General features: G+C 41.5%; 1 protein-coding gene across 4 annotated transcripts; it reads right to left on the bottom strand.

Annotated features, from left to right (window-relative positions):
* Window positions 1-56: 56 nt before the first annotated feature.
* Window positions 57-26,790, bottom strand: grm1b (glutamate receptor, metabotropic 1b). Of its 4 annotated transcripts, none has more exons than XM_029729469.1 (12): window positions 26,691-26,790; window positions 21,851-22,695; window positions 17,520-17,769; window positions 14,812-15,047; window positions 14,535-14,543; window positions 12,858-12,869; window positions 10,610-10,856; window positions 10,026-10,194; window positions 9,472-9,598; window positions 3,837-4,225; window positions 3,034-3,566; window positions 57-2,313 (listed from the first exon to the last, which is right to left on the bottom strand). In XM_029729469.1, exons 2-12 carry the CDS (start codon window positions 22,578-22,580, stop codon window positions 1,332-1,334), a joined length of 3,684 nt encoding a protein of 1,227 aa, XP_029585329.1. In that variant the 5' UTR covers window positions 22,581-22,695; window positions 26,691-26,790; the 3' UTR covers window positions 57-1,331. The 4 variants fall into 4 exon arrangements, with proteins under 4 accessions (XP_029585329.1, XP_029585330.1, XP_029585331.1 ...); XM_029729472.1 differs by having other exon boundaries at window positions 2,043-2,278; XM_029729470.1 differs by lacking the exon at window positions 14,535-14,543.
* Between the last annotated feature and the right edge of the window lie 178 nt (window positions 26,791-26,968).

Below are 26,968 nucleotides of genomic sequence, written 5' to 3'. Positions count from 1 at the left end.
ACTCAGTACACGTGCAAAAAAAACATATTTTATTTATTCTAACAAAACATATATCTTCAATAATGTGAACGACAATGACTGTTTCCTCTACTGTGTTTGATACATGTTTAAAACAGAAAACATTATTTGACTCTGAAGGCATATCTATCAAATAGCCTATTCATGTTACTAGCCATTGTTTATTACATTATATATAGTGAGATCATAACAATTGGTAAAATTAAGAATTATACTGTACAAACCAACAGTCACTATAAGCAACACACGTATAAATTGTAAAATAAACGTAGTAATTCCTTTTAGTAAAACTACTCTGAATCGTTACCAAAATAGGATGCATACTACTACATACTGTACATTCACGAAAGTAACAAATTACATTTTTGGCAGTCATATTATAATAGACACTGTTGCAAGTATGGATTTAGAGGAGTGTTTATAAAATATACAGACTTGCAATAGAAATTAGAGACATTTTCAAAGGTTTTTCTGTAAATGGAAGCATACCTGATACATGGCACTTGAATCCTTCTGGTTTTGTTTGCTACATTCTTACAGTAGTTAGTTATTTTATCTGTATAATATATTCATTCTGAAGTTATCTGATGAAGAAAGTGACTGTGAATAATACATCCTTGTTTTGAGCAAAACAACAAAACACATTCATCTTGAATATTTTACATTGTAAGGTTATAACTGTAATAGAAAACATGGGCCTACACAGTGCATACATTATTTATAGACATGTTTGTGAACTACAGGTTGGATAGTCTATTACGATAAACAATCTACTTTCAAGTGGTGGAAGTTTGCCTTAATGAAAACAAGCAACAAACACAACCATTATTGTAAGACCTGATGATGGTCACATTTACACTGCATTGTACCCTTAATAACTGCTACTTACATGACTTCAATAAGCTACATGAAGAAGACTATAATAGCTTCAATAAGCTACATGAAGAAGACTATCTTAGCTTTTTGCTTTCCTAATAAGACACTGAGCAAGTTCAAAGCTGTTCATCTCTTGCATAAACATGGAAATACATTTTGCAACAGGTTAAATCTTTTCTTTGTGATATTTATTATATAACAATAAGACCTTTTTAAAAGTGTGTCAGGTGCTTTTTTTGCTCACTTTCATCCCTGTAAACACACTTTTGCTCATAGATTTCATGAGTCAACCAATATAGTCCAGTCAATCACTCAATAACGTATTCAAGACATTTTGACCATTTCTTACTGGTCATTAAATGGAACATGAACAATATGCTACAAGTCATCAGCTACAAAATGGCTCTATATTATTCTACCATATCCACAGTACTCGTTCACAACGTTGAGCTTTGTGTGTAGTCCTTCAGAATGACGGAGGCATAGTTTGGAGGGGTGCACAATATGGACTCGGACACGGGTGAGGCGTTATGAAAGGGGCTCCCCATGCTCGCTGTATCACGAAATGGGGAGGGGGGCATCAGGGCCATAGAATTCTCCATTGCTAATTTGAGCTGAATGAGGTCGTCGTCCTCTTCTTCTTCGTGAATCAGGGCGTTGTCATACATGTATCCATGGAGGAGGCCAAACTGCTCGTTCTCCACCTCTACATCCTCCTCAATCTCCTCCTCCTCCTCCTCCATCTCCAGGTGGGAGGTGTGCTCCTCGTCGTCGAAGGAGCCAAGGTCTAGTTGCAGGGGCAAGACTGCATGCTGCTGGATGAGATGAGCCTGGTGGTACACAGGCCTGCCATGACTGCTCCCAGACCTGCCCCCAAAACCCTCACCACCACCACCAACAGGGCTGGTCGGAATGATCATGTCCATATCATTGAGCTCAGGGATGATGAAATCACTGTTGTACTTGCCCACCACCTCCTGTAGCTGTAGGTGGTCCATGATGACTCTCTGCTGGGGGATCACTCTGCTCTGTGGCAGGTGCAGGGGCATGTGCTCAACGGGAGGGTAATATTCAACCCCCTCCTCGTCCACCTCTTTCATCGGCCCACCGGTGGTGGGCATTATCTGCCCATGGGCCATCATGTGGGGACTAAGGGGAGGGTTGTATCTGACTAGGTCGCTCTCGTCCTCCTCAGCTACATTGTACAGAGTTTTGGTGCTGAGGTCAGAGAACTCCATGGCCATGCTACTGCCTGTGTTATGGTAGGTGTTAGTTAAGGGTCTGATGACGGCCATCTGATTGGAGCATCCTGCATCCTGTCTCTTCACGTGCACAGACAGTCTGTGCCAATTGTGCTCCCCTTTTGGAGGATGATGTCTTGCACCTGGTTCAGACCATGACACAGACTTTCCATTAGAACTATGAACAGAATAAAGATGGCTGTTAGCTATTTCATAGGGACTCAGAAAGGTGGAAAACAACAACTGTGTTTCTGGTTCATGTAATAACATTTTTAAAAAGGAAAGTTAAAATCTCTAACAAACCAGTTCTATGTTGATGGTGACTTTACAAAATGCATATTTTTGGTTTGAATTACTGAGGATTGTATATTTATTTATATATTCAGATGAATGTATTTCCAATATACTATACATCCTAATTCTGTGGTACAGTGTATCCTGATAGTGATCCTTCAGTACCCATGGGTATGCTGGTTTAATTATATTCAGCAACAGATCAACGGTGGTTGTTAATTGAACATTGACCTGGATCTGGCATAATATCCTGTAACACTCTCTCTGTGTCCCAAATGGCACCATATTCAATACATAGTGCACTATTTTTGGCCCAGGTCAAAAGTAGAGAACTAGCCTATATAGGTTGCCATTTGGTACGCAGTCTCTGCCCTCCTGAGCGTGAATTACTGTAAAGCAAAATCAGCATCCCAGTGGTACCTCAGAAGCAGGGCCCGTATTCACAAAGCGTCTCAGAGTAGGAGAGATGATCTAGGATCAGATCCCCCTGTCCATCTTATCTTATTCATTATGCTCTAAAAGGCTAAACTGATACTATATTAGCAGTCCTACTTTGAGACTCTTTGAATACAGGCCCAGGAATGACAAATTTCCATCAACTTACTTCTCAGTGTTCTTCTTCCGTTTGAACATGTCGAGCAGGCTGTTGCTCCGGCAAGCGATATTGCCGTCGCCGACGTGCATGCGCACTACATCTGAGGTGGTGAACGCGCTGCGCACATTCCGCTCCGGCTTGGCGAGGATGATATAGATCTTTGGCGAGAACATACAGCCCAATGCCACAGTAACACTCAGGCTCACTGAGAACGATGTGGTGATGATCTTATAGTTAGAGCCAAAGTAGATGGGCACAAACGCCAGCCAGATTATACATGTTGTATACATAGTGAAGGCGATGTACTTGGCTTCGTTGAAGTTAGCCGGAACGTTGCGCGTCTTGAAGGCGTAGTAGGTACAGCTCATGATGAGCAGGCCGTTGTAGCCCAGCGGTGCCACCATGCCCACCGTGCTGGTGTTGCAGATCAGGAAGACCTCCCGGATGCTGGGGTAGGACTTGACGGGCATAGGCGGCTCCAGGATGATCAGAGTAACCTCCAGGGTGAGCTGGACACTGACTAGGAGGCCGGCGATCACCAGCTGATTATACAAAAGAAGAAGAACACACAGGTTTTACATGCCGCTTTTTTTCAAGGACACAAAGACATACCAAAGTCAAAACAATATGTGCGTCTGAAATGGCATCCTATTCCTTATAGTGCACTACTTTTGACCAGAGCCCTATGCAGGCCCTGGTCAAAAGTAGTGCACTATATAGGGAATAGGGTGCCATTTGGGAGGCCGCCAATGTCAAAACCAAACAGATGAAAACAAGAACAAAGAGAAATCTAAATAAGTCTATATAATCACCTGGGCCCAGGCGCTCATAAACCGCGGCTTCCTGGTACAGATCTTCTTCTTGCTGCCAGCCAGGATGCGTGCGATGCGATTGGTCTTGGTGACTAACGCTGAGTAGCACATGGTGGCTGAGAGGCCCACCAGGAGGCGCTGCAGGTAGCAGGAGGCCACGGTGGGCCGGGCAATCAGGGTGAAGGGGCAGATGTAGCCCAGGAAGATCCCGGCCAGGATGATGTAGCAGAGCTCGCGGCTGGAGGACTTGACCACAGGCGTGTCTCGGTACAGGACGAAGATGAAGGTGACAAAGGAGGTGACCAGGATGCCCAGGCAGGCAAACACCACCTGGACGATGGACTCTGGGTTCCCCCACTCCAGGTACCGCAAGGTGATGGGCTCGCAACCTGGGGAGAAGACACAGATAAAGAGAATATGTGTGAGACCTTTCTCTGAAGATATTTCATTTAAAACAAAGCACAAAGGCTCTTACTGTATGCAATAGCCTAACTGATTGATGGATTGATTGATTGATTTAAACTAGGTCCCAGACAGTGTATGTCTGACTTGACACTTCTTAATTCCAAATTGACAAAACTACCCAAAATCACAAAGGATGAATTAAACTTATCGTGGATAAAAATGTTCATTCTGCACAGTTGAATATTATTAATTAAATATGGGTAGCCTATAGCATTTTTCTTTCTCCAAATCAACCATCTGAGAGCCTGTGTAATCGCTGCCTCCAGTTGGAAAACACACCAAGTATTAAAGTAGGTTTTCAGCTCAACTAAAAATAAACCCCTTCTCTACTTAGGGGGGGCCAGTGCACAGCACAGCTAGCCATGGGGAGGGGAGGGGAGAGGCAGGCTGTAGTACAAAGCATAGCCATTGGAGGCGAGGGGGAACGACAGGACTGCAGCAGGAGTCAGTAAATCACTGCAGCATAACACTGGTCCAAGCATCCAACGTCACCACAGTATCCATCCACTGACACAGCTAACTAAGGGCAAATATTTCACTGACCAATTTTATATTAAAGGGATACTTCAGGGTTTTGGAAATTATGCCCTTTATCCTTTTCCCCACAGTCAGATGAACTTGTGGATACTGGTTTTATGTCGCTGTGTCCAGTATGAAGGAAGTTAGAAGTAGTTTCGTAAGGCAATGCTAACTAGCGTTAGCACAATTACTGGAGGTCTATGGGTATCTACTAGCATGCTAGCAGATACCCAATTCCTTTAGACTTCCAGTCATTGCGCTAATGCTAGATAGGATTGGCTCGCGAAACTACCTCTAACTTCCTTCATACTGGACCCGGAGACATAAAATTGTATCCATGAGTTCATCTGACTCTGGGGAAGTAGATAAAGGGCCTCAGTGCCAAAATCATGAAGTATCCCTTTAACGTCAAACAGCAAAAACTAAATAATCACACAAGGTCATTAAGTAGTTTGTGTTATGGTTGTTAAAATAATTGCTATCTAAACAAAATGTTCACTTTCACAAAGTTGATGACAATTCTTTTTAGTTTGTATCGTTGTTTCATGTCTAATGCCTCTGACGTGAAAGGTAGACATTTAAATGAATTTAAAGGAGAGCATCTTGTCTTTGAAGATCTTGAAAGCCATAAGCAGTAGCAATAAGAAAGGTAGGGCTGTCTTATACATGTTGAATATGATTAATGTTTCTCTGGTGTCATGGGGTGCACCTTTGAAAATAGGAAAGCAGTATAGGCCAGATGGGTGAAATAGTGCTGTTACCAACAATCATGGATGAATAAACTCTGTTGAGCACAAATTAAGTGTTGTGCTGTGAAGGCTTTGAGGAACTGAATGTCAAAATCAGACTGTAATACCCCTGGGGGAATAGTGCCTCCCCTGTGAATAAGATATCTTAAATAAGATATTTCTCCAGAGTGAGATGAACTCGTGGATAGCATTTTTATGTCTCTGCGTGCAGTATGAAGGAAGTTGCTATCTAGAGCTAACGCAATTTCTAACTAGCGTTAGCACAATGACCAGATACCCATGGACTTCCAGTCAGATGCCCATAGAGTTCCAGTCATTGCGCTAGCGCTAGTTAGCAACTTCCTTCAAACTGCACGCAAAGATATAAAAATGGTATCCACAAGTTCATCAAATTCTGGGAAAGCAGATAGAGGGATTTATTGCCAAAATCCCGAAGTATCCCTTTGATATTATACAGCTGAACAGAAAGGTTGAGCGCATCACATGAGCAAGGAAGTAAATGTAAATATTGACTTTAAATTAACAATATACTTTAGGCCTCCTGTAATGTCATGCAATAATATACATGGATGTAATAGTATAAGATAACATATGGCTAAAATCCTTTGATGTACTGTAACCAGGTGTACAGTGCATTCGGAAAGTATTCAGACCCCTTTACTTTTTCCACATTTTGTTACATTACAGCCTTATTCTAAAATGGATTAAACAGTGCCTCGGGAGGCCCCTCCCATTATTCTCTGTAGATCCTCTCAAGCTCTGTCAGGTAGGACGGGGAGTGTCGCTGCACAGCTATTTTCAGGTCTCTCCAGAGATGTTCAATCGGGTTCAAGTCCGGGCTCTGGCTGGGCCACTCAAGGACATTCAGAGACTTGTCCCGAAGCCATTCCTGCATTGTCTTGTCTGTGTGCTTAGAGTCGTCGTCTTGTTGGAAGGTGAACCTTCACCCCAGTCTGAGGTCTTGAGGACTTTGCAGCAGATTTTCACCAAGGATCTCTCGGTACTATGCTCCGTTCATCTTTCCCTCGATCCTGACTAGTCTCCCAGTCCCTGCCGCTGAAAAACATCCCCACAGCATGATGCTGCCACCCCCATGCTTCACCGTAGGTATGGTGCCTGGTTTCCTCCAGACGTGACGCTTGGCATTCAGGCCAAAGAGTTCAATCTTGGTTTCATCAAGACCAGAGAATCTTGTTTCTCATGGTCTGAGAGTCCTTTAGGTGCCTTTTGGCAAACTCCAAGTGGACTGTCATTTTACTGAGGAGTGGCTTCCGTCTGGCCACTCCACCATAACGGCCTGATTGGTGCTCCAGAGATGGTGTCACACCCTGATCTGTTTCACCTGTTTTGTGATTGTCTCCACTCCCTCCAGCTGTCGCTTATTATCCCTGGTGTACAGTCGTGGCCAAAAGTTTTGAGAATGACACAAATATTAATTTTCACAAAGTCTGCTGCCTCAGTTTGTATGAGGGCAATTTGCATATACTCCAGAATGTTATGAAGAGTGATCAGATGAATTGCAATTAATTGCAAAGTCCCTCTTTGCCATGCAAATGAACTGAATCCCCCAAAAACATTTCCACTGCATTTCAGCCCTGCCACAAAAGGACCAGCTGAGTGTTGACGAGGACAAGGCGGAGATCACTCTGTCACGCTGATTGAGTTTGAATAACAGACTGGAAACTTCAAAAGGGGGGTGGTGCTTGGAATCATTGTTCTTCCTCTGTCAAACATGGTTACCTGCAAGGAAACACGTGCCGTCATCATTGCTTTGCACAAAAAGGGTTGCTGCCAGTAAGATAGCACCTAAATCAACCATTTATCGGATCATCAAGAACTTCAAGGAGAGCGGTTCAATTGTTGTGAAGAAGGCTTCAGGGCACCCAAGAAAGTCCAGCAAGCGCCAGGACCGTCTCCTAAAGTTGATTCAGCTGCGGGATCGGGGCACCACCAGTACAGAGCTTGCTCAGGAATGGCAGCAGGCAGGTGTGAGTGCATCTGCACGCACAGTGAGGCGAAGACTTTTGGAGGATGGCCTGGTGTCAAGAAGGGCAGCAAAGAAGCCACTTCTCTCCAGGAAAAACATCAGGGACAGACTGCTATTCTGCAAAAAGGTACAGGGATAGGACTGCTGAGGACTGGGGTAAAGTCATTTTCTCTGATGAATCCCCTTTCCGATTGTTTGGGGCATCTGGAAAAAAGCTTGTCTGGAGAAGACAAGGTGAGCGCTACCATCAGTCCTGTGTCATGCCAACAGTAAAGCATCCTGAGACACAGTCATGTGTGCAGTTGCTTCTCAGCCAAGGGAGTGGGCTCACTCACAATTTTGCCTAAGAACACAGCCATGAATAAAGAATGGTACCAACACATCCGCCGAGAGCAACTTCTCCCAACCATCCAGGAACAATTTGGTGACGAACAATGCCTTTTCCAGCATGATGGAGCATCTTGCCAAAAGGCAAAAGTGATAACTAAGTGGCTTGGGGAACAAAACATCGATATTTTGGAAACTCCCCAGACCTTAATCCCATTGAGAACTTGTGGTCAATCCTCAAGAGGTGGGTGGACAAACAAAAACCCACAAATTCTGACAAACTCCAAGCATTGATTATGCAAGAATGGGCTGCCATCAGTCAGGATGTGGCCCAGAAGTTAATTGACAGCATGCACAGGCGAATTGCTGAGGTCTTGAAAAAGAGGGATCAACACTGCAAATATAGACTCTTTGCATCAACTTCATGTAATTGTCAATAAAAGCCTTTGACACTTATGAAATGCTTGTAATTATACTTCAGTATTCCATAGAAACATCTGACAAAAATATTTAAAGACACTGAAGCAGCAAACTTTGTGAAAATTAACATTTGTGTCATTCTCAAAACTTTTGGCCACGACTGTATATATCCCTGTGTTTCCTGTCTCTCTGTACCAGTTCATCTTGTATGTTTTTCAAGTCAACCAGCGGTTTTCCCGTACTCCTGCTTCTAATCTCTTTTGCTAGTCCTCCCGGTTTTTGACCCTTGCCTGTTTTCTGGACTCCGTACCCGCCTGCCTGACCATTCTGCCTGCCCTGACCTCGAGCCTGCCTGCCACTCTGTACCTCCTGGACTCTGAACTGGTTTTGACCTTTTGCCTGTCCATTCTCTTGCCTACCCCTTTTGGATTGTTTAATAAATATCAAGACTCAACCATCTGCCTCCTGTGTCTGCATCTGGGTCTCGTCTTGTGCCCTTATAGATGGTTGTCCTTCTGGAAGGTTCTCCCATCACCACAGAGGACTTCTGGAGCTCTGTCAGTGACCATCGGGTTCTTGGTCACCTCCCTTACCAAGGCCCTTCTCCCCTGATTGCTCAGTTTGGCTGGGCGGACACCTCTAAGAAGAGTCTTGGTGGTTCCAAACTTCTTCCATTTAATAATTATGGATGCCACTGTGTTCTTGGGGACCTTTAATGCTGCAGAAATGTTTTGGTATCCTTCCCCAGATCTGTGCCTCGACATAATCCTGTCTCGGAGCTCTACGGACAATTCCTTCAACCTCATGGCTTATATAGACAGGTGTGTGCCTTTCCAAATCATGTTCAATCAATTGAATTTACCACAGGTGGACTCCAATCAAGTTGTAGAAACATCTCAAGGATGATCAATGGAAACAATATGCACCTGAGCTGTAACATAACAAAATGTGGAAAAAGTAAAGGGGTCTGAATACTTTCCCGAATGCACTCTTTTATCCTTCATTAGCTTTGTGTATATATTGATGTAGGCACCTCTACAAAGACAAAAAAAAGCTACAAGCAAACACCATACACTCCTAAATAACCCAACAACTCGATGGTACTGTTTTGGACTCATTTATGCACAATTCTGTATGAAAGAGGGAAAGGAAGGGCACTGTACTCTACCTTCCAGTTCAGGGTCCGGCCACCAGCCCAGGTCGCAAGCCTTACAAGTGAACTCATCCTGAACAATCTCGTTGTCTTTACAGGCTGTACAGATCCAGCAACAGCTCACCTCTCCCTTCCTGATCACCTGTTTTGATCAAACACATAGACAGGATGAGATTACACTGTTGGAGTCTCTCAACTCACTCAATTTAACCATACAGCCGGTCACAGTTCTCTCCCTAGTCCCTACTCCTTCCCCTTGGCCTTAACCCTTCATTTGCAGATATGCAGCATCTGAATATGTATAATCAGGGTAGTGGTAGGGTGTCCACCATATTGCTTACACTTTGCAGATCTGCAAAATGGAAGGTTTTGCAGATTGCTAATGTGTAAATTGGGCTAACACAAGTTATGGAAAGGGAAGGAGGAGGAGATTGCTTTCACAATGGCATGTAGATTTATTTTAATGAGAAAATCAAGCGCCAGTGGGCGTCCTAGTGTTAATGAAAGTCAACGGAATAATAAATAATTTTGTTCAGTAGCATCAGACCAGCTGGACTGTTGACACCTACCTTGATCTCTCCCTTGGAGCAGGGCTCGCTGCAGACGGAGAGGACCATGTCACTGCGGTTTATCTGCATCATGTAGTCATCAATGCTGAGCTGACCCTCGTGCCAAGAACCCACATTGATGTAGTCGAACGCACCAGGCTCCACATACTGTAGGTTCATTATGTCATACCTAAGAGTGGAGGGAAAGTTCCTCTGAAACTTGTATCTGATTCAAGTGTACGGAGACTTATTTTCATAGTGAATGAGAAAGCAACAGATTCAATTATATTGATCATGGGCAGGGGACTTTGGTATACATAGATATTGATATTTGTTATGTTTCAGGAGGATTGGTTATCTTCTGGGCACGTCTTCCTAATTATATGGAAACAGTATTGTCAGTGTCAGGGGACTTTTGTTGAGTACTAAGAGTAGATGCTGTACTTGTCGGATTCATACCGCAGTCATCTCGCTCAGGAAACCATCGTCTTAACCTTTAGTTTAAGAGGAAATTCCCTCTTGGGCTGAGGGCGACACTGGTTTTATGTCTCGTGGCAGGGCTATCTCATGAGACCCTGACTCTACATCACCTGGGCTACACCTACCTGCCAGGTGTGTCCCCATTCTCATCAAACCACACATCTTCTCCAGACACCCCAGTGAAGGAGGTTCTCATGAGGAACTCTAACAGCTGGCTTCCATCGATGGGCTCCATGGCTTCACATAGTCCCACATGGCCAGGGCAGAGGTGGCTGTGCATGTCATGCAGACCCTGAGCCATGGCGTAGATAGCATTGATGACGAATCCCATCTTACTGTCCTGGACATAGTTGTCCTCTAGACTTTCGTAACCTGCCGAATACAGTTAAAACATGAAAGGAAGATTAGGGATGCATTGTTTCCTCAAAGTAATAAAACAAAAGAAAGTACTTCATGTTTCAGTTCTGTAAGCATTATACAACGATTATACAATGTTATGCAATACAAAGTGAAATAGATAGTCATAGCTGAATATGAAATAAACTATTTTTCTATTGTCAAACATCTTTTGCAGCGTAATATAGACTGAAATATTACAAAGGAATGATAGGGTGTCCAAAGACACATGCTTATTATTCTTGTTGTGTTTTGCGTATCAGAAGGACACACTGTGCTGTTCTGTTCTGTGTCTGGGAGCGTAAAAGGGCAGGCATCATTATGTTATGGCATTTTGTATTCGCAACTCGCAATTCAATTAGGTATAAATAATGTGGTAATATTATCATTAATTGACAGAGGAAGAATATCTATTATTCTCATTTATTCCTTCCTCCCTCGATCCAGCTGCATCCCTGTTTGCCAGAAATACAGGTCTTGTGAATAAAACGGTTTGACACATTGTGCAGTATGTTAAAAGACAAGAGACAGTAGAATAACACTTTGATGATTTACCTACAATTTGAAGAGAACAATATTTGTACTAGGTCCAGGGACACCCTATCGATTAAGAAGCGTGAAGCAAGCTAGAAGCAATATAAGTAGCACATACTGTAGCTGATCTCGGTCTTATACTAATCACAATATTAAAGGGCAACTCCACCACTTTTCAACCTGATACTCATTATCTCCAGCACCAAACCGGTGTCTACATAATATGTGAAAACAGCGAGTTTCTAGGATCTGTGGTTAAAAAGATAAGAAGAAAGGTCCTGAAAAATGCGTATCTGTAATATCACATGGTAGGATTAAAAGTAAGAAAAAGCGTCATTTTCAAAAGCTGCAGCAAGTTTCTAGCCAGAGGGAGGATATGTTCTTGCTCCCCACGTCACCGTGAATCTCATAGTTTGTTTGAACTTTTGATTATGTCATCGTGTAGAACTTTTAGACGTTATATTTGTTTTCTACAAAACGTAGAAATGCGCAGTTCTCACATATGTAGACACTGGTTTGGTGCTGGAGATAATGAATATGAGGTTGAAAAGTGGTGGAGTTGCCCTTTAATAATAGTATCCGGTACAGAAAGAATCAACAATTTGATTCATATCAATTTGTGAATCAAACGGTTCGGGCACAATGATTGCTCAGTTTTCAGATGTGTTTGTTTGTAGCCAGGCTTGTTTTTTTATGTATCAACTTACTGAATGTTACAAGTACAAACAAACACACCAACAATCGATTGGATGGGTTGTGGATAGTGGTATGAAAAGTGAGAGTTATACACTGAGTGTACAAAACATTAAGAACACCTTCCTAATATTGAGTTGCACCTGCTTTTGCCCTCAGAACAGCCTCAATTCGTCGGGGCATGGACTCTACAAGGTGTTGAAAGCAGGGATGCTGGCCCATGTTGACTCCAATGCTTCCCACAGCTCCATCAAGTTGGCTGGTTGTCCTTTGGGTGGTGTCCATTCTAACCCCATGGTGTCTTAACGTATTGGGCCAAGGTCCATATAGGAACATGCAGCTTGAGGTTCTACAAGGCAGACCAGCCAGTTCGCATCTCATCTAATGCTTTCAAATGTTATTGGGCTTATGTTTTATACAGGCAATCTCAAAACCAGGAGGATGTGAGAATACACAGCGTGTGAGGGAAACCAGTTGTTGTGCTCTCACTGCAATGCATAAAATCCCCCCAATAGCTTTATATAGTAGGGGTCAACAGATATACATTGATAGGGTTGAATTGCAGGGTTGATATGCCTCTGGTTTGGTATCTATGCAGCTTAGGAAAAACCATCTTAACCATAAAGGGTAATAACTTCCCATCAAACAAATCATAGAGATTCTATTGATGACACACTATATCAGTCGACCTCTATGTATATTGCCAGAGTGATGTGCTTTAAGAGTTCATTCAGAAAAATACACACTCACCATTTTGGAGCTCTATACAAAGAAACGACAGAACAGCAGGCTATGACTCTATCTCTGATTATCACAAATGATCAATATCCTATAAATAGTGCAGAACGTAAGAGAAACTTAGTGCTTCATTTATTAATGAGGTGGATATACGTTAAAAAAGATAAAACTAGTCTTTTAAAAAGGAGATGTAAAAGAGAAACGTAAATTCATGCTAAATATTTAAAAAAAATATATATATATACTGTTGCATGCATTGTTTTATATTTACGTTTCACTTGAATCAAAATATATATTTTTGAAAATATCAGTAATTTCTATAGAATTCATCAATGGATTTGCTAAACAATGGTAACCAACTTGTAAGTTAAGTTTGAAAACGCACAGTACCAGTCAAAAGTTTGGACACACCTACTAATTCAAGGGTTTTTCTTTATTTATACTATTTTCTACATTGTAGAATCATACTGAAGACATCAAAACTATGAAATAACACATATGAAATCATGTAGTAACCAAAAAAGTGTCCCGTCCACGGTACGGTTGAGCTAACGTAGGCTAATGTGATTAGCATGAGCTTGTAAGTAACAAGAATATTTCCCAGGACATAGACATATCTGATATTAGCAGAAAGCTTAAATTCTTGTTAATCAAACTGCACTGTCCAATTTACCGTAGCTATTACAGTGAAAGAATACCATGCTATTGTTTGAGGAGAGTGCACAATTTTGAACATGAAAAGTTATTAATAAACAAATTAGGCACATTTGGGCAGTCTTGATACAACATTTTGAACAGAAATGCAATGGTTCATTGGATCAGTCTAAACCTTCTCGCATACACTGCTGCCATCTAGTGGCCAAAATCGAAATTTCACCTGGGCTGGAATAATACATTATGGCCTTTCTCTTGCATTTCAAAGATGATGGTACAAAAAAATACAAAAGAACAGTTGTTTTTTTCTTTGTATTATCTTTTACCAGATCTATTGTGTTATATTCTCCTACATTCCTTTCACATTTACACAAACTTCAAAGTGTTTCCTTTCAAATGGTACCAAGAATATGCATATCCTTGCTTCAGGGCCTGAGCTACAGGCAGTTAGATTTGGGTATGTCATTTTAGGCAAAAATTGAAAAAAAGGGGCGGATCCTTAAGAGGTTTTTAACAAGGCACACCTGTTAATTGAAATGCATTACAGTTGACTACCTCATGAAGCTGGTTGAGAGAATGCCAAGAGTGTGCAAAGCTGTCATATAGGCAAAGGGTGGCTTCTTTTAAGAATCTCAAGTGGCGCAGCGGTCTAAGGCACTGCATCTCAGTGTTAGAGGCGTCACTACAGACACTGGTTCGATCCCAGGCTATATCACAACACATTTGTTTAACACTTTTTTGGTTACGACATGATTCCATATGTGTTATTTCATAGTTTTGTGTTTTCACTATTATTCTACAATGTAGAAAATAGTACAAATAAAGACAAACTTGAATGAGTAGGTGTGTCCAAACTTTTGACTGGTACTGCATATAGTTCAAAAGGAATAGAAAAGTGCAAGGTGGGGAAAAAAACTTTTTGAAGACATGCTTTTTGAGCATTGTTTCAAGTGATCAATATAGCTTTAGCTAATCAATTAATCTGATTATTCACTTTTTTTGTGAGATCCAATGTGCCTTTTAAATTCAATTTACCTAGATCATCTTTGGTTGGCCAGGAGAATGTTTTAGAAATAAAATAAAACAAAAACAAAACATTATTGTATGGCTAGATGCCCAGAAACTATTTATTTGCTCCAGTTTCAGGAAACTTCTAGCCATTTGAGACAAAAATACCATGTAAACATCTAAAAATCGAATGTAATTATAGTTGAGACAACATGAAGTATACCATATGCTAGTTTACATTGTAAGTCAGCAACCCTTCTGAAGAAACCATTATCATTCTCTATCATATATTCCCCATATCTACCTGAGCAGTTTTTCCTGTAGTTCATGTTCTCCAGCGGGTGCCCTGGGATGCGGCACTGGAACCTGTGCTGCCAGAACTCAGGGAACCATGGGTTCCTGGTGTTGGTGTTGAGGCGGAGCTTCAGGAAATAGTCATCGAAGGACGTGACCTCCTCCGAATGCAGCTTCACAGTGATACCGCCCACAGCCTCCTGTTCATAGCCCTCAACCACCTCATCTCTGTCTGCCCAGCCATCACTGTGGGGAGAGACACAGTAACATTAATGTTAGGACTACTCCTTACCACCCCAAAATGGGTGGTCTTTTAGAGCATTTCAATGGTCCACTGAAACAGATGTTTCAGGGGACTGGGACAAAATGGTTACATTTTCTTTTGTTTGTCTACATCATATAGATGCCAGACAAGTTGGACAGCCTGAGGGAGATGGCAAGATAGCATCTTCAAGATTCACAACAAAACATAAGGTATGGTGCGACAAAAATGCAAGAGAAAGTGAAATGAAGTCTGAGCAGAAGGTGTTACTACTTTGACCTTCTGATTCAAGTAAACTGTTTGTCAAGTGGCAGGGGCCATGAACAATGGTCAGGAAGACAGAGTCTATGTAACCTATGAGATTCTCTTTCCAGGAAAGCTGCTTCTCAACCAGAGAATATCAGAAATAAAGTTGATGAATATATTCTCTGTGTGGCATAGCTTAGGGAGGAGTAATGAGCGTGTGCTCCGTGATAAATTAACATCACAGCAACTTCATCATAGCCTCCTGCTCAAAGCCCTTCTCCACCCCATCTCTGTTTGCCCAGCCATCACTATAGAGGACAGAACATTTCATCAGTAACACAATCCATCAAAATACACACCTTACCACTTGCCAGGAGAGTATGCTAATCATATTATATTTTTGTGTAGCACACAAAAATAAACAATTGACTAATGAATGCCCTCCTCCCTCCTCCAGCATGGCAACATCACCAATATCTAGCCATCTGTTTCACAGCACTACACACACACTATGCTCCAAGAACCTGCTGCTCTGACGTCAGCACATTGAAGTCATCATTCAAACCATGGTATGAACAAAAAAAACACTCAACCAGGCCATACCACCTCCATGTGGGATACCGGGTACAATTGTTGCATTATCTAACCTTTACATAGAAGGAAGCCTGTAGCCTATATACCCAAATCAAAGACAATGGCAAATGTAATGTCAGCGTTTAACAAAAAAGACCTCTCCTATTTAGAAAATACCTCTTGTTTCTTACAGGAATCACATACACATAGGGTGCAAAACATGTGTGCACTACACTGTACTTTAAGTAACGTTGTATTTTACAAACTACTGTACTGTATGTTGGGTAAAAGCATCTGCAACAGTAAGTGGATACATACTGGATGAATGAGGTCCACGCTGCAAACAAGCCTTTCCTCTCATCCTCCACACAGCCCAGGATAGATGGATGGTCATCCCCAGCCTCCTCTATCATAGATGCAATGGGCTGGCTGTGTTCACTTACCGCACTGCTCTACAAAACAGTCTTTTTTCAGTCGCTAGTCTCCTTGACCCAGAAAGAAACAGCCGCACCAATCCCATGTCCTATTTATCACCCATGAAGACATCACAAGCTGCATAACTCAACTGCAGAGAGTTTAAAGTTGTACAGATTTGTGTTTTATCATCGGTGTTTCATACTGTATCCTCACCATCACCATATAACAGTGTTACATCCCTTACTTTGTTTGTATATACAATATGTTTTTGTCTTTTGATGAGGAATTGTCCAAACTGTTATCCAGGGTTAGCCTGCATGGTCCAACTGTATTGTTATTGTGTGAAAGGAAACAATGAAACCTACAATTGAAAAAAGACCAGGCTAATTCGGGACAGTTTTAGCTGTAGCTTGAGCTTCACTACTCCTGTCAGGTCTTCATGCTAGCTAGCTCCATCACTGCATAGCTACAGTCTTACTACAAGCTGATCTGTGCTTTGATGCTCAGTAGTCCTCACCACTGAGCTCTGTGCTGGAGGTGCTGTCCCATATTACCCTAGTCTCCCACTGAGTCTGTGATCTGACAGGGGGAGAGAGAAGAGCTGTCCCATGTTACCCAAGCCTCCCCTGTTTGCCTGTGATCTGACAGGGGAGAAAGAGAAAGATAGAGCGGTAGAAATAGATAGAGAGAGAGAGAGCTGTCTAACCATGCATTATTCACATTATTCATGAGAATGAGTGTGATTAAAAGCTTCTTTCTGTTTTCAGAAGGACCTCCACTACTGCTAGAATAATGATTATTATTGTGTTCAAGTATAAACTGAGTAAACCATAGGGGGCCTTGGTATGATATATCAAAGGGAGAAAGAGCACCATATTATTTAGAACAACCCTCAATGGTCATGGCAATAATTTCGTTATACTATATGATAATAATGAAGTCAATCACTCCACAAAATGGAGTCAGGTAAGAACAGCAAATTTGCCATTCTATGTTCAGATTGATCTGATCTGGGGCCTAATGAATCATGAGTTTTAGAGTAGGAGTGCTGATCTAGGATCAGGTCCCCCTGTCCATGTAATCTTATTAATTGTGATCTAAACTGATCCTAAATCAACACTCTTACTTTGAGATACTTGACACATAAGGCCCCAGTTTGATATCTCCCTTTGACCCATTGCTAAGACTGATTATGAACATATAAGATGATCTAACTTTACCTTCCGATGAGAAGGAACTCCCCTGCCACCCCAAGTCGTCTCATAGCCATGAGCAGTCCACGGACCGTCATGCCCTCGCAGAAGCAGACGACCACCCGGGCCTTGGGCAGGCGTTCTCTCAGCTTTCTCAGCAGCCTGTCAAAGTGCTTCTCCCCGGCGTTGCTGTAGATCTTGTCTGAATGGGCGATACACAGCCCCTCCTGAGAGGCCAACTCCTTAAAAGCTTCCATACCACTTTCTCCGTAATTACCTGGGGAAATAAACAGCATTAACAAACAAAACACCAGACTATATCATGGTCTTTAAAGGTAAATATATATTTTAGCACAATATCATTTAAAAGGTCAATACAATATTCTACATTCTGAAGAAGTTTAAGACATTTTGTATTATAACTTCACCTGTAAGTATTGCTGCAACCTATAACTAGTGACTCCATTTCAAACGTTCAGTCTGTTTGCCATGTCATGTCACTGTAACTCATATCACTTGTTTATTTAATAAAAACACATATCATTCTACTCATTGGTCTGGTAAATAACGAATGTGCAACAGAACAGAAATGTAATTGGGTTTTAATTAGTTCATCAACAACTCTCTGCCTGAGTCCTCTGAGTCCCTCACTGCAGGTAGATCAAAGGTCGCATCACAAATGGCACCCTATTCCCTTTATAGTGCACTACTTTTGACCAGGGCCTATACGGCTCTGTTCAAAAGTAGTGCACTATACAGGGAGGGAATATGATGCCATAGGACACAACCTGTGACTATGCACAGCAGGCAGGCAGCTATAAACCTTATATCATTCAGACATCTCATCATCGGGGTATAGAATCTTAATTATTGTATAATAATCTATCCTACTTCCTGGCTCTTATTACTGTACTGCAGAACAGAACTGTAGCTACTAAAGCCGAGAATTGTCTTGTTTTCTCAGTTGTTCAATACTCAAAAGGTGGAAAACATTACAAAATATATATATTTCTTATTTCCGGTAGTTTATAACTGTAACACTCGTCGTTGAAGGGGGACCAAAACGCAGCGGGTAAAGTGCTCATCCTCTTATTTATTAAAGAAAACACTTAATAAATACAAAACAAACGACGAAAACAGTCCAGTAAGGTGCACAGACTATACTAGAAACAACCACCCACCAAACCCAGTGAAAACAAACACAACTAAATATGGCCTCCAATTAGAGACAACAACAACCAGCTGCTTCTAATTGGAAGTCATTGACAAAACTCACATAGAACTAGAAAAGCTAGATAAACATAAAATTAAGAAAACTAGAACCTAAACCCACAATACCCAACCACACAAAACAAACACCCCCTGCCACGCCCTGACCAACTACAATGACAAATAACCCATTTTACTGGCCAGGACGTGACAATAACATTGAAGTGAATTCATCAAAAAATTACTAATCTTGACTGAATTACATCATGCTGCAGAGTTTGTGGATAAGGACAGCATATATATTTCTATCTAACCTCTTAAATGCAGTCATTTACCAACAGTCGTCTCACCAGGATACTTTCTGACAGCTGGATACCTGCTGGATTACCTGCCATCACCTCCCCAGTAAGAATTAGTAGGACAGACATTTCTGAAAGACTTGGTTCACGAAATCCTTCAAAGTTTCAATTCATATAACTCAAGAATTGTGTGGAGTTGAGGTAGTGACTAATGAGTTGTGGTAGTATGTTGCACACATTAATTTCTAAACAGAGGTCAGAAGCAAGTTGTAAGTATGCTATTGCCATGATGAACCAACAAAACCAAATTATATCTTTGGGAACATCAACACAAATCATTGCAAGGGATGCCGTCATGTAAAAGCTTCTATTGTAGTACCTTCATGTGGGAGATGAAGTACAGTCTTAGAAAAAAGGGTTCCAAAAGTGTTCTTCAGTTGTCCCCATAGGAGAACCCTTTGAAGAACCCTTTTGGGTTCATCAAAGGGTTCTCGTATGGGGACAGCTGATGAACCCTTTAGGTTATAGATAGCACCTTTTTCTTCTAAGACTGTAGTCATGATTGCTATTTGATCTGCTTCAACGATGTAAAACTGGATTATAATGGAAAATAACAAACTGTTGCTTTCAGTATTGCGGCATCCATTCAAATGGATCTGATAGAGGCTTGTAAAGTCATTTGATATAGCTTTTGTGAAATGCAAATGAACAGTTGGGTTCATGGACACGAACTGGTATAACTGACCATTGCTGACTGAGAAAATAGAACCCAAAGATCCAGGCCTGTCATAATCATGTGCCAACCTCAAACTATAGATAGACCAGTGGCGACCTGTCATTCAGGGCAGGTGGGGCTTTGAACCCCACATTTTTAGCAACAAAAGTTATAATAATACTTTTTGGGGGCTTTCCTGTTATTTTGGCATTAATACATGTCACATATCAGTTTGCAAACAATGTACAATATATATATCATTGAGTTAATAAAGCCACATACAAACATGGTGTCTTTTTTGTTTTCTTGAGTAAGGCAGCTCCAAAATGCAGGTGTTTCAGCCAAGCTCAGTGCTTTCTGTGGTGGTGGGGCAAGCCAGAAGATTGGCTCAGTGTTCTGTCACTCATGGGGGCACTACGTCACTGCCAAGTCTAAGGGTAGAGCTAAACAAAATATAGCCCCTTGGGTGCTGCCATAGAGTTACATTAGAAGTGCCCATCCAAAAGGCTCAAGGTCATTGGCCACAGATAAAATTACGTCAAATCACATATCTACAGTAGCTTTGATTGGACTGATCATGTCAACATTATGCTTTCAAAATCTTAGCTAGCAGTCATCATCATGAATCAAGTCGACAATCTACTACTGGCAAATCCTTTTAATCCTTGTCATATGAAGAGAAATTATGAAGAGAAATTATAGATAAAACGTATCAGTGCTCATTGGCTATAAACATTACACAACAAGTTGGAAATCGCAAATTCAACAATGAGTGGTTTGGAAGGAATCAGTGTGGCTAACTGCAAGCAAATTAATCATTAGCCTGTTATTCAGTGGAGTGGCTGTGTGGTCCCAAGTCTAAGATTAAGGGTCTCTTTTCCTAGTTTAAAATTATAAACATGCAACATTGGCCATGCTGTCAATTAAGCATGATTTGTGATGTAAAATCTGACATTAGTGAGTTCAAGACAACTGGGAACTCGGGAAAAACGAGCTATGACTGGGAAAATATGTTTTCAACTTTCATCCAACTCGGAATTGTAAATTCGGAACTTGGGCTTCTTTCTGGAGCTACGACCTGAAGAACACTGACGTCACCATGATTCAACCATTTGTTTCTTAGAGTTCCTAGTTGTCTTGAAAGCACCATAAATCCAGAGAATGCCAGACTTTGATGACAAAGTTTGATGACAAAATCTACCCACGAAGGACCAATTGTCAGTAGGAACCACATTTGTTTAAGCAAGTCAGTAAATGAGGCTGAATGAACTGTTTCGCTTCTAGACAAGGCTCCACTGATAGCCAGGTGTAGCAGTGGTAAGGTGTTGGGACTGCTGTTGGGACACTGCTGTTGGGACAGCTTTATGTAGACCCTAACAGTTTGTGGGCACCTTTTCTCACCGTTATAGTGCAATTAATGTGTTGTTTAGTGTTGTGTAGTGGCTTTGCTGGCATGCATCCCAGATTATTTCTTTTTTGCCCCACCAAGATATACATGCTAAAATCGCCACTGAGATAGACTATTCCTTCCTCCCTAACCAACAGCTGAATCCAAACATTGCCCTCTCTTCACTGGTCGGACACTTCTCTCCACACCCAATAAAGCCCTTCAAAAGCTTCTGGCTAGACCAGAGTTAATGAACTTTAAAGTGCTAGGAGCAACCATAGAATTTGACCATGAAAAAATGGCTTCTTCCTACAGAGGCTTCAATGTCTATTTCACGTTTGTTCAATGTCATTTCATTGAAATGACGTGGAAACAATGTTGATTCAACCAGTGTGTGCCCAGTGGGTTGTACCTTTCAAGGATTCTTCTTGAACTGTAGGTCTAAGTTAGAGGGATGAGGAAGGCCTGAATGAACAAGCACAAGCTATAAGCTTTGATGGATGATGTTGAACCTCCCTCCTTTTTGAGCTAAATCCATTAGGATTATGAATTATGAAAAATCATAATCAATTGTACAATAACACATATCTGACAGGAGAGTATCCGCAGTTCTGCCAATTATTTAAATCCCCAGCACAACTTAATCAAATTGTGTTGGAATAGATATTGATGGAAAATACGCAACATGCAATTACTTTTGTGAAAAAAAAAAAAATAACATACAGTAGGTCTATAGACAGTGACTTACCCTCTGTATGGACTGCTGACACATATGTCCAGTTATAGCGTTTCACGATGTCCAGGATGGCTCTGGCTTGGAGAGTATCAGAGGGCACAACCCTAAGGAAATACTTGAAGAGCGTTTTGTCACTCAGATCTATGCTGGTCGCAGAATATGCTATCTGGGGGATATTGAACAGCTGCAGGAGGTTCTGAACTTGAATAGCCACTGAGCTTGACCCTGGTCCGATAACTCCTGCTATGGGTCTCTTGGTGGCGGGTGGCTGACTCGCAGGCATCCCTTCAATGCACCACTGTCTGGAGGTACCATCCTTGTTGTCATCATCCCGGATTGAGATGAGAGAGTCTCTAATGAACTCAATACTCTGCTCCAGAGCCACTGAGGAGTGCCAGCAGGAGTCCCTGATCTCGCACCCCAGAGTGATGTTGGGTAGAAGATTCGGGTTGGAGTTGATTCGGTCCAAGGTGTGGAACATCGCTTCTACTCGTTGGATTCCATACTGTTCCCGAACTTCACCGCATTTCCTCTCCGCTACCTGCTCTGTTGACGGTTGGTGGTGGACCGAGAACAGTGCACCGATTATAATGTCCCCGTCCATTCTGGCCACCAAGCGGGATGAACCAGCTTTAGGAACCACTGACCTCTCAAATATGTTACTGGGGGAGACAAATGCGTCATAGAGTAAAATAGGGAAATACAAAAACCTAATGGCATTCAAGTACATCATAATCCACATGGTGTAAACGGTCTTGGTGATAGAATCATGTCCGCTTTGCCATTGGGAAGGGTGGGCCCAACTTTAATCGAAGATCCATCATCTCCTTACCATACCTCTTTCACTGATGTCTTTCCTGCAGATGAGATAAATATATTAATTCAAGTTTTCTTTAGAAACAAGTGATGATAAACAGCTGTCCGTTGCCAATCTATCTTTGGCAACTCTTTTTACCCTTTGAAACGCTACATGACTTCTCAATTAACCAAAGGAAAATATCCCACTGGGTAAAGACGTCAATTCAAGGTCTATTTCACGTTGGTTCAATGTAATTTGATTGAAATAAAGTGGAAAAATCAGTGTGTGCCCAGAGGGAAAGCTATAATGCAGAAGCAAACTTGACATTCAATCATGAATAATCAAAGTAATAATAGCCTAGCCTACAGTAATTTCTACTATATAATGACATTGAATGCCTCTAATAACATGTACAGCAAAAACAGCTTGCCGGAGGCTGATTAAAAGTTGATTGGTCTGATGGTTGGTTTGCATGGCTGGTTTCAGCACCTAGTCATTGGACAGCACTCAGCGCTAACTTGCCTGTTGAGTTTGCAGTAATTTACCCACACTGAGATTGTTTTAGGCTACATACATTTCTGCTTAAAATGCTACTAAAATGACTCATTGAAATTATGAATCAGATCTCATATAATTTACTACGCCTTGAGGCCTATGTACAGTACCAGTCAAAAGTTTGGACACACCTACTTATTCAAGGGTTTTTCTTTACTTTTACTATTTTCTACATTGTAGAATAATAGTTAAGACATCAAAACTATGAAATAACACACATGGAATCATGTAGCAACCAAAAAAGTGTTAAACAAATGTTTTGCTGATTTTTTAACCTTAATTTCACAAGGCAAGTCAGTTAAGAACAAATTCTTATTTTACAATGACGGCCTACCACGGCCAAACCATCCCCTAACCCGGACGACACTGGGTCAATTGTGCGCCACCCTTTGAGACTCCCGATCACGCCCGGTTGTGATACAGCCTGGGATCGAACCAGGGTCTGTAGTGACGCCTCTAGCACTGAGATGCAGTGCCTTAGACTGCTGCGTCATTCGGGAGCCCCAAAATATATTTTAGATTTTAGATTCTTCAAACTAGCCACCCTTTGCCTTGATGACAGCTTTGCACACTCTTGGCATTCTCTCAACCAGCTTCTCCTGGAATGCTTTTCCAACAGTCTTGAAGGAGTTCCCACATATGCAGAGCACTTGTTGGCTGCTTTTCCTTCACTCTGTGGTCCAACTCATCCCAAACCATCTCAATTGGGTTGAGGTCGGGTGATTGTGGAGGCCAGGTCATCTGATGCAGCACTCCATCACTCTCCTTGGTCAAATAGCCCTTACACAGCCTGGATGTGAGTTGTGTCATTGTCCTGTTGAAAAACAAATGATAGTCCCACGAAGCGCAAACCAGATGGGATGGCATTTTGCTGCAGAATGCTGTGGTAGCCATGCTGGTTAAGTGTGCCTTGAATTCAGTGTCACCAGCAGTGTCACCAGCAAAGCACCCCCACACCATCACATCTCCTCCTCCATGCTTCACGGTGGGAACCACACATGCAGAGATCATCCGTTCACCTACTCTGCGTATCACAAAGACACGGCGGTTGGAACCAAAAATATCAAATTTGGACTCCTCAGACCAAAGGACAGATTTCCACCGGTCTAATGTCCAGTCCTCATGTTTCTTGGCACAAGCAAGTCTCTCCCTCGTATTGGTATCCTTTAGTAGTGGTTTCTTTGCAGCAATTCAACCATAAAGCCATTTATTTTGGCTGCAATTTCTGAGGCTGGTAACTCAATAGAACTTATCCTCTGCAGCAGAGGTTACTCTGGGTCTTCCTTTCATTTTACATTTCAGTCATTTAGCAGACACTCTTATCCAAAGCGACTTACAGTAGTGAACGCATACATTTCATACTTTTTTTTCTCTGTACTGGTCCCCCATGGGAATCGAACCCACAACCCTGGCGTTGCAAACAGCATGCTCTACCAACTGAGCCACACGGGACCTTTCCTGTGGCAGTCCTCGTGAGAGCCAGTTTCATCATAGCGCTTGACGGTTTTTGCAACTGCACTTGAATAAACTTTCAAAGTTCTTGACATTTTCCGCATTGACTGACCTTCATGTCTTAAAGTAATGATGGACTGTCATTTATATTTGCTTATTTGTGCTGTTCTTGCCATAATATGGACTTGGTCTTTTATCAAATAGGGCTATCTTCTGTATACCCCCCCCCCCCCCCACCTTGTCACAACACATCTGATTAGCTCAAATGCATTAAGAAGGAACAAACACCTGTTAATTGAAATGTATTCCATGTGACTACCTCATTAAACTGGTTGAGAGAATGCCAAGAGTGTGCAAAGCTGTCATCAAGGAAAACGTTGGCTTCTTTGAAGAATCTCAAATATAAAATATATTTTGATTTGTTTAACACTTTTTTGGTTACTACATAATTCCATGTGTGTTATTTCATAGTTTTGATGTCTTCACTATTATTCTACAATGTAGAAAATAGTCAAAATATATAAAAACCCTGGAATGAGTAGGTGTGTCCAAACCTTTGACTGGTACTGTACATAAACTATTAAGATTTTCAACGTCTAACGGACATTCAAATTGACAATCACTAACAAACGGTTTGGGTAAAATAGGCTATTTCACCGGTTTTCATTGATTCAAATGTTTCAGACATTTGTGAATGAAATGCCATATTATTAATAGTGGGTGAAGTCCGCATTAGTGGGACATCAGGTGTAGTGGGACATTTGTGTTTGAGAGTACTATGGTCATTTTGCAAACCAATCACAACAAATGTTATTTTGGGGTTCCTACTGCATGTGTTCTTTGTTGGTTAGTGTGACATCGCATCATTGATGAGTGTGGTCAGGTTTCTTAGATGGGGTGACCCGTTGAAAATGATGAAAAATCGCTGTACTATGAAACCTTGCACTAGAATGACAAGGCTGCCATTCCGTAAATTATAATTTAACAATCTAGCATTTTGGCGTTAAAATTAATAGTTATTAATAGCGTTTTGAAGTATAATAAACATTAATGTAAACTGCTTGAATATTTTACAAAAATCAGATTTATAGTACGGTCTCATATCTAATGAAGGAAATTACTGACAGGGAACTTCTCAGCTGTAAAAATGCACAACATAAACCTTTAACCAATTGAAATGTAATTTCCTTCATTAGATATTCTAAAGTACATTGAAATATGTTGTTGTAGTTATTTATAACGTCTCAAAAGCAAGTCTAGACGCTATATAGCACATAAACATCATGGGATGACAGTGAAAGGAATTAAAGGGAAATAACAAGGCTGGTAGGGAAAGAAAGGAAGAGCAATGACATGTTAGAAACGTAGGCTAGAAAAGAGCCTCAATTTTATGAACGGGGACAGCATTTAGGGAATAATAGAGGTGATTCAGGGTAAATGAAAAGCCGAGCAAGCTCCTTTAGATAGATTTTCACCAAGAGCTTGGAATGTCCCCAAATCAATTTCCCAATAGCATTGAGAAGGTCTAATAGAATATTATTGACTAAATTAAAAACAAATTAAAACAGAGAGTGTGTTATCTATAAGCCTCTACAAAGTCTTATTGATGATTTCATAACAAGTGCCAGCTGAAGTGGGACACTGATGTATGTCTAATGAGAAAATAGTGTCCCACTTCATCTACTTAAGTGTCCCACTAAAACTTAAGACCCCGCTTTAGCAAAACTAGGGGGTCTGATGTTCTTTTAGGGGTATTAGCATCCACTGAATAATACATGATCAACTTGCTTCATCATCACAATGTAGATAAGACCTTCATTAATTGAAATAAACATACATTGAGTAGGGGTAGACTCATTTTGATTGTGTACATAGCCATCTACCAAAAAGTGGCCCACTCATGCATATATCACCCTAACTAAACAAAATGCTACCATCACTGATGTTCACATGAAGAGCAGTCTCCTCCATTCATGTTACGTTGCACCTTTTGAAATCCTTAGCATAAATCACCTTAAATATCATAACGTTAGAGTGTGGACATACCTGCACCTCCTGCCTCGAAACATTGCGTACCTCCTCGTCTCCTGAACCTCTCAGTTTGGAGCCCAAGTTAAGCCTTTGCCGCGCCAATACAGGGTTTCTCTTTTTGCCCCCTCTCTCTCTCTCTCTCTCTCTCTCTCTCTCTTTGAAATGCAGCATGGGTGCCCCCTTCTATTCCTCTTGATCATTGCATGCATCTTTAAAATCGGGTCACATGAACTGCATTGTATGTCCCCGATAAAAGACAGTATGCAGAGAGATAGACATGTAGTATGCATTTG

Source organism: Salmo trutta, chromosome 33 (genome assembly GCF_901001165.1).
Source record: "Salmo trutta chromosome 33, fSalTru1.1, whole genome shotgun sequence".
NCBI classification, from domain to species: domain Eukaryota; kingdom Metazoa; phylum Chordata; class Actinopteri; order Salmoniformes; family Salmonidae; genus Salmo; species Salmo trutta.
This window is presented reverse-complemented; position numbering and strand designations above follow the sequence as displayed.

Coding starts and splice junctions, on each gene's coding strand:
- grm1b (XM_029729469.1), bottom strand. CDS start 22,580: ATGTGGATTATGATGTACTTGAATGCCATTAGGTTTTTGTATTTCCCT. Junction 10,195..10,609: donor AATGGGGACACACCTGGCAG/GTAGGTGTAGCC, acceptor CTCCACTCTTAG/GTATGACATAATGAACCTAC. Junction 4,226..9,471: donor GCCGGACCCTGAACTGGAAG/GTAGAGTACAGT, acceptor TCTTCTCCCCAG/GTTGCGAGCCCATCACCTTG.